Source organism: Zootermopsis nevadensis, unplaced genomic scaffold, assembly GCF_977971745.1.
Source record: "Zootermopsis nevadensis isolate Lab colony 2312 unplaced genomic scaffold, Znev_1.0 Znev_ptg000022l, whole genome shotgun sequence".
In the NCBI taxonomy this organism is placed as follows: domain Eukaryota; kingdom Metazoa; phylum Arthropoda; class Insecta; order Blattodea; family Termopsidae; genus Zootermopsis; species Zootermopsis nevadensis.
In genome coordinates, this window is record NW_028259154.1 from 22,296,971 (window position 1) to 22,312,798 (window position 15,828).

The window sequence follows — 15,828 nt, forward strand, 5'->3', positions numbered from 1 at the left end:
ACAAAAAAGTTTCAACTTAATTGCAATCTAACGTAACTGTCCAGATTATTATGTTCGACGTAAAGCTGTTCAGTAGCCAACCGCTTGGCTTAACGTAATGCCTGCATAAAGACGTTTGAGGACTTCTTCATTGAAGTTTCAAGGGATGAAAATTCATGGAAACAATACAGCACAGATCAGAGATGGAGCCCGTAATGTCCGAGGGTATGACAATATCGTCTATCACTGTTATCGCACTCCTCATTGGGAGGAGGGGGTGATATATTTGATAGATGAGTATGGAGTAATAATAAAATGAGGATTTGAGAGATAAAATCGAAGAACTCAAAACAAACCTGCTTCAGTGCCACTTCATACACCACGACTCTCACTTAAGTCGCCTGGGATTAATCAAGGGTCTTCACGATGAGAAACCTGCGTCTAGCTGTCTGCGGTATGACAGATTCAGAACACGTGACATTTCAGATGTAAATCCGGGGATATTTCAGAAGTGCGTTAATATTTTGAAGAATTTGAACTCGAAGTTCGGTGATCAATTGATTTACAATAATTGGACGTCGCATGGACACTTCATGTTCACATGAATGTTTAATGACATACTGTAGTATAATGAAGTTACACGGACGATGTTAGTATTTGGCGGTCTTTACGGATATAATCGCTTTTTACTCTGAGAAACATACGAAACCTTTAAGTACACTCTGTATGCAAAGTGCAGAATTGCTTAAGTTTAACGCATATGGTGCGCATATCGAGAAATCGCTGTACTCTGAAAAGTTAAGTAAACCTAAAGACAGAAATATCATCAGTCTTTCCATACTACATTTCATAAAATTAAATGGTTTAAGGGTATTTTCATACTAACTAGATTCCACTCTAAAAAAGGGCTATGCATTCAATTAATCCATTAAATTCTACAGTTTATTGATATTCTTCAACAGATTTACAACCATACACTGGAACTTATGAAATTTTATGACGACAAATAAACATCTTTACATAATATTACAAAATTAAATTTCCTGCATCAAATCGCTTTCCACCAAATGTTATGCAAAATGATAGTCAAATTTTATCTTGTGTCAGTAATTTACAATTTACGCCTACTCTAAAGTAAAGAAGGGACGGTTGACGATTATTATTTAATGTCTTCGGGCAAGCAAGGACACACCACTCTTCTAGTTCGTTGGAACTTTTCCAGCACGCCTGAATGCAGAGGCTAGAAATCGGCAACAGAGAAAACGAACCTAAGGTTTTCTTGTAAGAACAGTTATAATATCATAATATATACCCACTAAAATGTTTATGAAATCATCTTCCTGCGATGGTGGCAGTCTTAAGTACTCGCACTTTCAAAATAAATTCAAAAATCATTATACTCCTCTAAAATTACATTAACATTTCTTAATGCTGATTATCACTGCATTCCTTATTACTGTAACCATCTGGATTACCTTCGTAAATTGGGCCCAGATGGAGTAAAGGTAACCTAGAATTAGGCACACCTTATAATAAACACCCTTCACTTTTAACTGTTATTTGATAATGTATGAAATGATAATAACATAACGATCCGAGAAGTTATTTGGACACACACTAAACAGTGCTTTACAAATAGGAAAACACGGATCAAATCTGAAGTATTTCACAGATGATGGGGTATACAATCCGAACAATAAATGTCTTTTTCACAACGTCAATTCTCTGCCTTATCTCTGAAACGAACTTTACTGATAAGCGTAGAACTTAGATGGGCTCAGGATTTTCCTTGTCACTGGCTTTTACAGAGAACCAAAAACAAAACATCTATTGCGAGGAACGAAGTACTAACAAAGTGAAACAGAAATAACGCTGTCATGTAGAAAAGACATTCTTGCTTACATGGAGCAACAATATTCCTCTACTGAATGCAATGAATTCTTCTAGGGCGATCAGCTATTTAAGTACGGAGCTACAAACCAACGCTTCGGAGAATGTCTCTGCCTCCATCATCAGGGTCCTTGATCTAGTAATATATTTTTAAAAAATATAGACATGTTCATTATTTTGTATTCAGACAACATAATCCAGACATACGTCGAAGCTCTCCGTTATTTTTATTCCGGGTGTAAGAGATTTCTGACACGATACAGCTCTTTCAAGTTCCACTGGGATAAATTCTTAACCTTAAGAACCCCTAAAACGCTGATCCACATACCAGCATTATGCATTCCACCAACGAAGGCTTGGATTGTGATGAATATATATTCAGGGTCCTATATACCATTTTAATGAAGTATGAATATATTTTATTTTCTTTCTTAATTCCTTTTGAATTTTCACTTGCATTACTAACATCACTTATTTGGGAGTCATAAATGTGCGAATATCGGATTCACGAGTATGGAGAGATGAATGCGTTTTGAAGTAAATAGCGTAGGAATAAAAAAAGAATAAAATTTACATTCTTACCGACTGTACATAATTCTTACAGCAAATTACAAAATTAGAGTGTAATTTTTAGGAGAAAGTTTTCGTTTGCTAATCCAAAATTCAAGAGAATGCACAGGCTGCACATAGTTTATGCTTACGTCACGATGTTAGTGTTGAAGTGCGGTTATGTTAACATTTTTTTGATGCCAGCAAAGATTTGGAAATCACTGTCATGTCACGTTTTATTTCTATTCTGCTTCATCAAGCACATTTTTCGGGTGGATGCACACCCCAAAGCGCCATACTAAGACGCCCCTAGATGGATAAATCTCAGAAAAGATGGTTCGCCGTGGCAGCTGAGTTGACGACTTTGTTGAGGCTGAGGGGGTCACCTGGACCCCCCAGGAGATAGCTTGCAGAGTTGCCCCCCGCCGCTGCCGCCCCCAAAAGAGACGAGAACGGAGACGTCAGGGCGGCATGATGATGGTGGTGGTGGTGGTGGTGGGAAATGGCCGAATTGTTGAGGCCTCCTCCGCTCCCGCCGTGGTGCTGGTGCTGATGTTGTTGGGTCACGGTGAGAGAGACCTTGTTGCTGACAGCCTGCTGTACCAGCAGTGGCGTACCGCAAGACTGCTGCGACGACCACTTGTTAGCGCCCCCTGCAGACCCGCTGTCATCCACGAGTTTGGCTGCGATCAAACAACGCTGTTAGTCGTATCTGAGGCACAGTTAGGCACAAGCCCAACCCACACCCCAACTAAATTAGTATCGCGATCAGGGAATATTTATCTCGGCAATCCAGTGATTTTCTAACTAACGAATCACGTAATTAACTGATTAATTAACCAACTAATTACCTTAACGACAAAAGACATAACAGCCATGCTGTTCTGATACCATGGGATGTGCATAGAGGAGGAAATAACACTGTAATTTGTGGTGTGGGGCTCATTTTGAAGCTGGTGATTTGCACTATCACCAGTTTCGAACTAGAAGAGACTGAAAGAGGGAAAAATAAGTGTGGAGGTTTATTCATTGGCGACCTTTCAAGTAGTACACGGACTTCGCCGTTAAGAGTGACTAAAGCTACTGACATGTTTTGGAACAGGGACATTAACATTTAGCAACCAATGATACATTTTTTCATTAACAAAATCACGTAATCTCACGCATGCATGCAAGTACATAAGCAAAGAACTTGAAATTATAAACATGAAGACAAAAAATAAACTGATGCAGTACTTACTCGACAAAAGTAGTTTCAGGACTTCTTCATATCTTCTGTAAACGATCTTCCACAAAACACAGAAAAGCAAGCAACGACACTACATTCCAACGTGCTCCGTTGTTTTCACTCCTTTGTCATTTGCACTACGCATGCGTGCTACAAAACATAACACCAGAAACACACGTAGTATTTAAGTGTCACAGAAAGCTATCTAAATGTATGACAGACTGTTCATTTTATACTTCTATTACCACAAGTACTCCAAATTAAAGTAATATAAGTATATAAAACAGTATTCTTATAGGATTACCAACATAAACAATGTATCAAATATAATCCAATATTTTATTTCATTAAATGAAATAAAAAAGTATGTACATTTATAGTATAATTAATCCATAACAATTAAATTTAAAGTAATTTAAATTTTAAACATTATCAGATAACTTTAGAGAAGTTTTCTACCTTCTTCCACATAGAGCCGATTTTGAAAAGTGTGCAATTTCTTTGGACATGCGAGCCTACTAAGAATTTTTCGAAGTAAAAACGTGTACACAGAGCAGAATTTGGAAGGAGGTTTAAGGAAAGAATAAGCTTGAAAACGTACATATGAAAAAAGCACAAATGTAGGTAGAACTCCAAGCTTTCGACTTTTTCTGAGCGTCATCAATTCCTACGAAGGACCGGAATTCAACCACGTGGACTCCGGCAGAGTTTAATCTCTCTCCAGTGATTCCCTCAGGACTCGTTACGAGTTTTGTCGTTAAGGAAAAATTTCAACAAGAGACAAATGCAAGGCGAGGTGAGAAATAATGGGCTGTGCCAGTCGGTTTTATGCGTGCAGAAAGAACACTTTACATGAGGCACTCCCTACAGCCAAAAAGATGGAAGAGGAAACCGAAAGACGAGGGGAGCTGAGGGGTGCAGTGTGGGTAAGTCTGCAAGTCTGCTCAATTTATCACCCCAAGGTTTTCCTTTTTTATCTTTTGTCTCAGAGGTAAAAAACAAGAAAGGGGGGACTAGAAGTATACAAAAGAGTTTACAAAAACTAGAGCCTCTCTTTCGGCTCACGACACTAGGCATTTCTAATTGCACGTGCAAAGGAGGATTCCACAGATCGACGCAGAAAAGGAATTATAGAACTTAGATTTGAAGCTTCTTGTAAAGTAGGGATTATACGGATCAAAATTAAATTCGTACCGCGACGTTTAGAGTAGATCCCCCTACACCTAATTTCATCGAAGTACAATAAATGGTTTCGAAGATGGAACTCTTAAAAGTACGTGGAGACGCGATTTATCCGATATAAGTTTATATTAAGCTTTTTGTATAAAAACGCATACTGAATTACTTAAACTAACTCCCTGGTAACAGAACCCGAAGAATCAACACCAAAGCCCGCCACCGGCCACGATCCTGAGCCAGCTCCATCCATTTGCCATCCTAAGATCCATCTTGATTGTATCCTCCATCTCCTTCTTGGTCTGCCCAGTGGTCGTTTTCCAGATGGATTCCCTAGCAAAATTCTGTATGTAGCCCTTGCCGCCCTATGCATGTTACATGACCAGCCCATCGGAACCTCTTAGCTTTCAATATCCTCACTATTGTATGTGACTCGTACAATTCACGCAGCTCCTCGTTATGCAATATTCTAAATTCCGCACTTATTTCATACCTCCTAGGTCCAAATATCTTCTGATCGCCTTGTTTGTAATCTGCATTCTTCCTTGAAGGTCAGATACCATGTTTTACAGCCATATAAGACAACAGGCAAAATTATTGTTTTATATATCTTGATCTTTACTGTTTTGGATAGCAAGCAACGAATTATAACACCGATTATCAAGCTTTAAATGACTGAAGAAAATCACGAAGCATCTCAGTTTGGCCACACTTTAGAGGGTAACCCGTCCAAGAGCCCAAGAGGATCTAACGCTTACCAGCTACACCGGCGTACTCGATTAGCACCGAGATTGAAAAGAACACAGCTCCGCTTAAAAATGTGTAAACTTCTCGTCTTCTTCTCAGATGGCAACAGTTGGCTAGACTCAGATCAGCGCAGTACTTTTAGGCTACGGGATGTGTAACTGACAGTTGATTACCCATTTGTATTCGCACGAACAGGTTCGTCACCGTTTAGCTTATTTGTGTCATAATCAGATGGAATGCTGTTACAATTCGCGAAGATTATTTTGTCACGTTTCCAAAGTTTGCAATTAATCACTTCACGCAAAGAAATCTTAAAATACTCCATTCACTGCTCGTCTTTATATAAATTAACTATCTTGCATGAACGTAACATAAGAGAAAAGTCTACTGAAATAGTCGAATCAAACAAGTAGAATGTGAGGTTTTCACCAGGGCAATCGCCCTGATGATGAAGGCAGCAAGAACCTCTGAAAGGTTGGTAAACTTCAACCAGACTAAACAGAGATAAAATCTAGCAGAGAGTAATCCTCAGAATCAAATGATATTGGAAAGCTTGTAACTTATCACAGACTGACGTGTTCCCGACCACTGCGCAATAAGCGTGTTGTTAAGATTAAGAAGAAAAACATCTACTTTGCTGAGTATCACGTAGTATAGAGTAATTTTGACACGATGCAACCGGGAGTTACACAGTTTTGAAACTAAGAAACACGTCAGCGAAATATTCACGTACCTTGATTAGTCCACAAAATTGGAAGATCAAAATTCATTACGTAACCATTTTATTGCAGGTTAAATACATCTAATTTTACTAAAATTTCATAAATTTCAGAAGTTCCGAAACAATGTTCATCTTCGTCCATCCCAACGTCTATAGAAGGCTCAAAACCCAATTAGCTTGAAACGTTTAGGGTCGGCATGTATAGGCGCATGACAGACAAGAGAAACAACGATTTTCCCGAAAACTTCGTGGAAACAGATCAAGATTCAGGTGAATAAAAATACTAATATGGTTTTCAAGGAATAAAAGGGTGTCGAGTGCAATTAGATTGCTGGCAGTTACTGTAACATTTGGATGTAAAAAAAAAATTGAGAAACATGAGAGAGGGAGTCGATCAGTCGTTTGGCTCAGAAATTTGACAGTGCGTAAGATTTAAGAATCGTCCTGTGTTAGAGACATCGTAAGGGAGGCTGAGACGTCGTCAGTAAGTACACGATGAGGCTGCAATCAGTGACGTCATATGGTATCGACCAATGGGCTGAGGATGGAGGAGGGACATATTGTGTTCTTCCGACGAATCAAGCGACGCCGCCGGGTGCTAAGAGATTGGACGCTCGTTAACTCTGTCCCTAACGACCCAGCGGAAATCGCGGAGTGCAAGGTTCCTACTTTCCGCCCTTGTTTTGCCAAGTGACTTTACAGAACACGCGCACACACAACAAAATATGGAGCTTCAAAGAGTAGAGATGCCAGGTTTCGTCATGTGAAAGGTGGGTAATCATCTCTTAGTCGAGTGCCGGCGTTGGCCTTGTGCTGAATAACCAAAACTGAAAAACTGAAGTTTCCTGGAAGAAGCTGTTACTCTCTTACTGTAGACCAAATGCTGCCATCTGTGTGGAGAGACCAGCGAGGACGAGCTGACGGAGAGCCTCGGTTTAAACGTGTTAAAATGCAATAACATATTTATTATCATGTCCAAGTTGTATAAAGAAAATAAAATAAAACATTATGGTTTTCTGTACCTCTGTTAAATATTTATCACTTCAATTTATGTTTCTAAACACATCCGTATTACGCCTGAACATACTGCAAGAATATGGAAAAGCAAATTTCGTTTTGCGACCAGTACATATAAGAAGCACTTCTGGCGTCCATTAATATTAATGACACTCAGTGATCTATCTCTTTGGACAATTTTCGACAGTAAAGAATTTCACTACCCGGAAGAATTCAAACACAGCATCAAAATGTCACGTCATAATCATATTTGTAAATTTCAACGCACAAACAGATCAGCTTATATTGACGATCGTGTATTTATATTTATCGTCATACGATATCTCCCACGCCTAGCTAGTAAGGTTCAGCAGCTGCGACTGCCAAGTGAAACACCGAACGTAGGTTTGTAGCTGTGGTGATGTTGATATTTCACATTTTTAAACCATATCAAAAGCTGTAGTTTGAAGATCAATCATCATACTAACTTCAATACCGTATACCAAATGGCTAGAGTAACACTTCCGTCTCTAACCTACAGGAACGTACTGTTATTTCTGAACAAAAAACACATTCGCCTTTCGATTCGGCAACTTCTCCACCTGATGTGTGCCGCGTGTAGTATAACTAAATACTCGCAGGCGTACATATTATATTCTTGCAGGGGTTAGATGTACGCGGCGGAAAGAGGAAAAATAAAACAATTTGGTTAAGAGTGATCAAACTATACCCGACCCTTCAGAACAGAGTGGTCGTCTCGCGAAGACAGATTGAACCAAGAACCCGTACAAGATAAAACGACAGAGTCATGTTTAATTTCCACAAATATCTTCTGCAATCCAAAATATTATATTCAATTCATTTCCTGTGATCGATAAATATTTCTGACTTAAATTTACTTTATATATTATTTTTCTCAAAAATTTAATTAAGGTCCATTCAGCCACAGTGTTTGTGACACACGGATACTTCTGTATGCTGGATTTACTGCGTTTACGGTAAGAACTTATTGCAGAACATTAATTAAATTCGGCAATATATCATTAAAAATTTTCCCACTGTTTAATATTTAGGAGTCTCCTAAAATACGTTCAGTATTCTCTTTCAATTGTTCATGTACACGTATAGACCCCATTCACCGTATATTAACATCAACAGTTACTCATCTGTTTCAATGCGTCTTCAATAAATTAATTTTAAACAAATGAGTGTGCAGCCTATATCTTTATATCGCAATAAACGTACCTCCTCCACACTTCTTTTACGTTGATCTGTGTATCAGCAAAAACATGACAAGTGAACATCCGTAGTCCGCTGTGTTAAAAGCTTAAAAACTAAAACAAAATACCAAATATTTTCACGCCTTCCTTTCATTTCCTTTGATATCCGATGTTTCGCGTGTGTACTGTATTGGCTGACTCTATCAATGTGTCTATCGAGTTTTTTATGGTTACGCACCATCGCTTCTTCTTTTTTTGACAAATCTGAAGGGCGAGCCTTTGAATTTGACGTCCATATGGGAAGCTTCAAGATTTCAACTGGACCTCGTCCATCTCTTTTATACAACTGCATCCCTTCTCCCATACGACTGTGACAGTCAGCCCCTAGACCAGACATCATCCCCCGAGAAGATCTACCACCCCTTGTAGCTCCTGCTTGAACGCCATATATCTCGCCATCACAGAAGGCATCCTTCTCCCTTCTCAGCAGCACCAACTCTGACGTTTAATCTAGAAAATTGCTTCGCACTGGTCGTGTGTTTCCATTACTGTCAACTCTTTAGGTCTCTGTGCCTGCCGGTGCACTGACTCACTGCACCACAATCCATGACTCGCGGGCCTCCAGTGGCGTTTTTATGCCTTCCGAGTTTCCGCCATTTACGCAAGTTGCCTTTGCGTGGATAAATTCTGCAACGTGTAAGTAAGACAATACAACAGAATAGACTGGAGCAGCGGTAAAAATGCAGTCCTGTGATATTTGAGGTTCTCATGGCGGTAAAGATGTCGATGCTTGTATTCTGGGCTTTAACGCACTTCCTACTCTTAGGCAGATACTAAAGATTCGAAGGAATATACCGCCTCTGACTTTAGCCCTGAAGATGAAGGGAGTATATTTTTCCGAAACATTGCGTTGGTTATCTACCTGCAAGCGAAAACGGCGTTAAAACGCAGATCAACACTGAATCTGGACTTGTGTTCTGGACGTATCAAGTTCGAATCTCGACCAGATTATCGACTATCATATTTTTGTATTTGGCCTTAGTCTCTCCTAGCGAGTTTTTGGATGGCAACTTGAAACAGGACACTACTGATCGCGTAAACGAGGATAACATCGGTGAGACAAGTCGCGCAGGAAGATATAAGACATGTGTATAAAATTTTGTTAGAAAGCCTGAAGGAAAGAGGCCACTTGCAAGACGTAGGGGTAAACGAGAGAATAATATTAAAATGGATCATTGGGATATAAGGTCGGAGGGTGTGGCTAGGATTCATCTGGTTCAGGAAAGAAACCGGTTACCTTTGGTTTCAATAAAAATGGTGATTTCTTGGCTAGCTGGACGACTATTAGCTTCTGATCTGTGGAATAAGTTAGCTATACCTCGTGATATTACGCATCTTACTGATCTCTATATTCACTACTTAGTGATGCTAATTTTCAAGCCGAACACATAAATGTATTTCTTCGCCATGCAATTAAATGAGTAATATCCAGACTTAAATTCTGTGTAGGAAAAGATGAATTCCTTAATCCAACAATAGATTGTATTGAACTTCTGATTGCTGTATTCTACCGACCTTCATGCGACCTTGGAACGAATTACACATACGTGTGCATAGGATAACTGGACCGAATCTTCTTAGGATCAAACCATGCAGAAGTCAGTTTAAGCACCAGATAAATGCACACGAGTTTGAAATTCAGACCTCATGTGGACGCTTTGACGAATGGTAAAAACAAAAAGAAGTGATTGTCATCAAATCATTTGACCCGAAACATAACATGCAAAATATCATGCCGCAGCAGAGCATCGGACTTACCGTTTCCATTCATGGGCTTCACATCGTTGCTGTTGGAGGAGACGCTGCTGGGGGTGGTAGAGACTGTAGCAGTCGGGGTACCAGGTTTGACGTCCTTGTTACTGCCGGTTGTGCCTCCGGGGTTTCCCGATACTGCCGAACCTCCTCCGGTCTGCTTCCCGCCGCCTGATTCGTTCTTAACCACCTGCTGCTGACCGCTTACCGTCACATTGTCCCCAGGCGACGACGTGCTAGCACCACTGCCTCCGGTTGAAGACGTCTGAGATGCCTTCTGCTGTGCTAACCTCTCCTGCTTACGGAACTTAGCACGTCGGTTCTGGAACCAAACCTGCAGAATCGCGTGACAAATTCAGATTAAAAATTCCGGACACTTTGTCTTCAGACTGCACGTACATAAAGGAGCAGATCCTACACAACTTAAAACGAGAAAGAGTAAGTGATTCCTGTGCTTAAGTAAATACTAAATCTTCAGGACGTATGGAGGTGTGAATATACAAATCCACGCATTCTTAACCTCGGCATTATATAGATGCAAGCGGTCAGCTTCACGTTCTGACCACTAAAGTGGCGAAGCGAAATATACCTGAATCATATCCGATTATTTAAAACAATATTGTAAAATTTTACTCCAAGTTCGCCGACTGCTGCATAATTCCACGTTTCACTGCTGTGTTCGCAAGAGGATGATAACCGATGAATGCGCATCATTCTAGAGGTAATTACATCGACGTGTAAGAAAATGCGGAAAACACAGGTACAAGGGTCAGATGTCGGTCTCTTACTTTGGGTCACGTCAATGAAACAGATATTAAGAGAATCGATAAATAAATCAACAAAGAAGAAAGGCAGAGACAATCAAGCAGTTTTATTGGCTGAACAGTAATTCGATTTCACGTTTTAGGGAAGAATAATGTAACAGTGCCTCGGATTTAATCCGGTAAAGCATTTTTATGCAATTTTCGTATGTTAAGACAGTTAATGCTGAACACAGGGAACATAGCTCCATATTAAATAGAATTTTTGTTCCTTTATATCGCCATATTGGAAAATAAGTATAGTAACTTAATAAGGTACAATTCTCTTCTACCAGCGAATTGCTTTCATAGCGTTTTGCTATTCCCTTGACCAAACACACGCGCTTACATCTATCTGCTAAATAAACGGAGATTATATTTCTCTTACAAAACTAACCTATCACAAATGTTCATAACTCTGCTATTAGTCGATTTACATCATCATCGTGAGAAACCATTTTACAAAGCGAGTTTTGATCTGCTGAGTAAATTTTATGTTTAAAATGATTGCTCTTAGACTTCGGCCACCCAGACACTAGATCAATGTTAAAATAAACACCTTTTATCTATATCTTATTACGTACACAATTTTTTATAACTCAGACACACAAAAACAATGAATCTGAATTATTTAGAAATTCGTAAATCCAGTATGTGCACCGGATCCATGTGAAACTCGGTTTCCCAATTTTTCGTTTCATCGCTTCCTCTGTCATACAGATTCCCGCACTCATAAATTCACCAAACACAACAACAAAACTGCAGTGCAATGTTATGTCCATAAAAGCCAAAACGTTAACACCAACATCTCGCGGATAATTATGGCTGCACGAGCACTGAAAATAGTAAACAATTTTGTGAATTGCTAGTCGGTGGATGCCCACTGCTGCCGCCTTTTCAAAATCACCATTGTAGCAGGGCAAATTTATGTTCATAATGCTTATTGCACACTGCAATCCCATCAGCAACAACCGTCCCTTTCCCACCCCTCAGTACTGGATGCAGTCACCCCCTGATTGGTATTGAAACATCAGATAAACAACAAAGCACATTACTCAAAGTTGATTTTATTTATAGATATTCATTGGGTGTTTTCTACATACTCTCATAAAATATCCATTCCCTGAAATATGAATTTTATACGATAACATTACAATTACATTTACTAATAAACTTCGTCCTTTGTAAGTCTCTTCTGCAGGTAAGAAACCACGATGTACTGTCAAGTACGTCGTGAAATTCTTCTCTGAGGGAGAATAACATGAAAATTAAATTTGATGATATTGCTGTATTATGTTCTTAGTTCTTAGTTCAATCGTCCCATATAGACCATAATATCAATGATGAATTACAAGTAGGTCATATGGTTAACTCCACAAAGGACAATCCTGCTTCAGAAGCTGACAGTTACTTAACAGGTCAAAAATCATCTGTCCCTTATTTAATCAAAAGTTTCAACTCTACATTAAAAACGATTCTATAGCGAATCAAACGGTATTTGTATTTCATACTCAATTTACACATAGGGTCTGATATATGATAACAGACTTACTGTGCATGTCTCGCCACCTGATCTAATCAAGGTCAGCAATATCTTGCAGGCTAATCGGCAGAAATTTTCATGATTTTAGAATGTAAACTTGCAAAGAAAAACAATTATGATCTAGCAAATATTGTAAGTTATAATCCTAGCCCTTCACTGATAATTATCGAGATACTTGTTGCATCTATGGGATTATGTAAAAACGCTTGAGATGCTTTATCCAAAAACGAGTTTGAGAAAATGCCTGTTAAAACTGTAATTAAAGTGCTTTCGTTTCCAATTTGGTCTATGACGGCTACGTATTGTAATGTTCTGCATTTTTGGAATCTAATTCAGAAGCCGTAGTGCATTTACCTATGTTATACACCACTTGTGCAGCTGACAAATATTTCTTTCACGCAGTCAAAGTTTCATTACATGTACAGTTTGTCTGTCCAATTAGCAAACCTCTAACTAGAGGGATTTTCGACAATCGCTGTCCGTGCGTTGTACACATTCACACAACACACATGTGGAACAGAGGAACATCAAGGCCTTCTGACAATAACTAACATAAAGGTTACGCTAGTTCATCAGCAAACCGCAACACTGATTGCGCCAAACAAAAACGAATCGATGTTTAAATTTGTGTTGGAGACTGGGGGGAAGGTAACAAGCGTTTTCACGCGTATGTATGTATCACTGCGGGCAAGGGTGATGCAAAGCAATAGGCAAACTGAGTATAAAGACTGCGAAATGAACTCTCAGCTTGACCCATCCATCCATTCATTCTAAACAATGCCGGTGGCTGTAATTGACACAAGCAGTTTTTAAGAGCAGCTCAACATTTACATTACTGTTAGCAGATCAGTGCTCTAGACTTAAGTCACTCGTTTCGAATGACAGCCAGGTTACACGTGATCTCGTAACTCAAGAATGACAAGAAAAGTTGTTTTAAGCAGTTAAATGTTTGGCGAAGAAGGGGTCAGTACTTATGTCAACAGCACGTTTGTCTATCCATCATTTTTTTCAAGAAATCCATGCAAATGAATCGCCCTGATGACGGAGGCAGTATGACCTCTGAAAAGTTGGTTAACATCGACCAGACTACGCAGCGCAAGAACCCAGAAGACAGAAATCTTCATACTAAGAGTCGCCCTGATGACAGAGGCAGTATGACCTCTGAAACGTTGGTAAACATCAACCAGACTACACAGCGCAAGAACCCAGGAGACAGAAATCTTCATACTCATCGCCCTGATGTTGGAGGCAGTATGACCTCTGAAAAGTTGGTTAACATCGACCAGACTACACAGCGCAACAACCAAGAAGACAGAAATCTTCATACTAAGAGTCGCCCTGATGACGGAGGCAATATGACCTCTGAAACGTTGGTAAACATCGACCAGACTACACAGCGCAAGAACCCAGAAGACGGAAATCTTCATACTAAGAGTCGCCCTGATGACGGAGGCAGTATGACCTCTGAAACGTTGGTAAACATCGACCAGACTACACAGCGCAAAAACCCAGAAGACGGAAATCTTCATCTATTCCAGGTGACGGTGCAGATGTTGGTGTTTCGAATATCACTAGGGTACATTTCTATTATTACTTCCACACCATGTCACAGAGTATGATTATTTCTATTCATGTTGTTGTTGTTGTTGTTTTTATTGTTACAGAATTGCAATTAGAATAGGGAAGGCGTCGAGGCTTCTGCAGGCATTGATTTGTTTGGCTGGGAGCACGGAAGACAGACATCAGTCAGGCGCACAGCTGCAGCAGCCGTATCCCACCACAGTCTCCAAAGTCAAACACTCCACTATTGGGTTTTTGATTAGCTCCCTAGCGCTCTTCCAATCTATCCTCCTCACCCCATACCCTCTATTTTTTCTATCGTGCCTGGCTTTTCGGGTCGCTGGAGGCAGGTTGCTTCTAACAGGATTTGAAACCAACGGAGGATCAAGAGTGGACATTTTACGCTTTTGAGACCGGAAATTTCTTTACTCGTTTCGAGAAAATAAAAATTATGCAAATCGTGTTCAATTCGCTGTTTTCTTCTGGGTTGTGGCGCCGTGAAGTTTCGAGGGTGGTTATTAGACACAGCCCAGAAGACCACCATGTACATTTTCACCGCCGCGAAAACCTCAGATCTCACACACGTTGGCAGGAATGCTTGACCGCGAGTAAAATCTTACACGAGATAATAAAATTAAACACGACGTTCGACGTGCACTAAAAAGAGAATCTGCCTACTTGTCACGCATTTTCAGAGTCGCCCAGGTATGTGATCTAGAACAGTATGGTAGATCAAGATACATAAAGAAACGCATGACGGAATAGTCCATTGCAAAATTAGATGAGAATATTGCACAGCACTTTTCTTCTGAGACTCGTACGCCTTGAAGTCTATAAGTAGCTGGCTGGTGTGTTGTCCCACTGTCCCATAAAAGCTATTGGAAAGAATAACCAACTACAGAAACGCCAAACTGTACAATGTACAGAGCCACTAAACATTTCCTCTTCTCACTAAACCAGATTTCTTAAAGATCCTGAAAGTGGTTTGGATGACCAGAGAGATACCTCCTCATTATGCTTTCACTTTGTGAACAGAATCCACGAAGAGACTTGAAAAAATAATCGAGAATCATTGAACTTTTTAGTCATATTCTGTACTTCGCAGACGTCAGAGCTTTTCGACTGCTCTGCAGCAGCAAAGATTAAGTCATAGTTGTTCCTGGAAGTTAACTAAGCACCGTGCCATGCAGGCGTATGGGGGATTTGAGCTGTAGTTCAACGCATTCTTAACTTCGATACTATATGAAGATATGAGGTCAGCTTCACACCCTGGCCGTTTCACCCTCGAGGAAAATACCCCGCAAAGGAGACTGGTGCACATTGTAATTCTTGCAACGCTCCACTCCACTGAAACCCGGCTTGAGTCAAGCCTCTCCCCTGCCCACCCCAAAAACCACCCCCAGTTCTATCGGTCAAGCTGCTGCACAAAACGTCGGATAAAAACCTGGTTAACCTGCCAGTTAAGCTTCATTAAATTCGTTCAAACACAGCTTTAACCAGCGTTACAATCCACATACCAATGTTTCGCTTGTCTTCAGCTTTGATTGGGGTGGGAGGGGGGGGTCGACCTTTCTTATAAATGTTAGACACTGGAAAAAGAGCGCCTC

At 40.0% G+C, this 15,828-nt stretch overlaps 1 protein-coding gene across 1 annotated transcript in view; it reads right to left on the reverse strand.

Moving 5' to 3' along the window:
- Nucleotides 1-899: 899 nt before the first annotated feature.
- The window catches only part of LOC110834250 (uncharacterized), a 78,123-nt gene continuing 63,194 nt past the window's right edge, over nucleotides 900-15,828 (reverse strand). The window contains exons 3-4 of the mRNA XM_087353478.1: nucleotides 10,325-10,652; nucleotides 900-3,101 (exon numbers count right to left, since the gene is read on the reverse strand). Coding sequence (XP_087209604.1) covers nucleotides 2,743-3,101; nucleotides 10,325-10,652 — 687 coding nt within the window. The 3' untranslated portion in view covers nucleotides 900-2,742. The remainder of the gene's footprint in view (nucleotides 3,102-10,324; nucleotides 10,653-15,828) is intronic.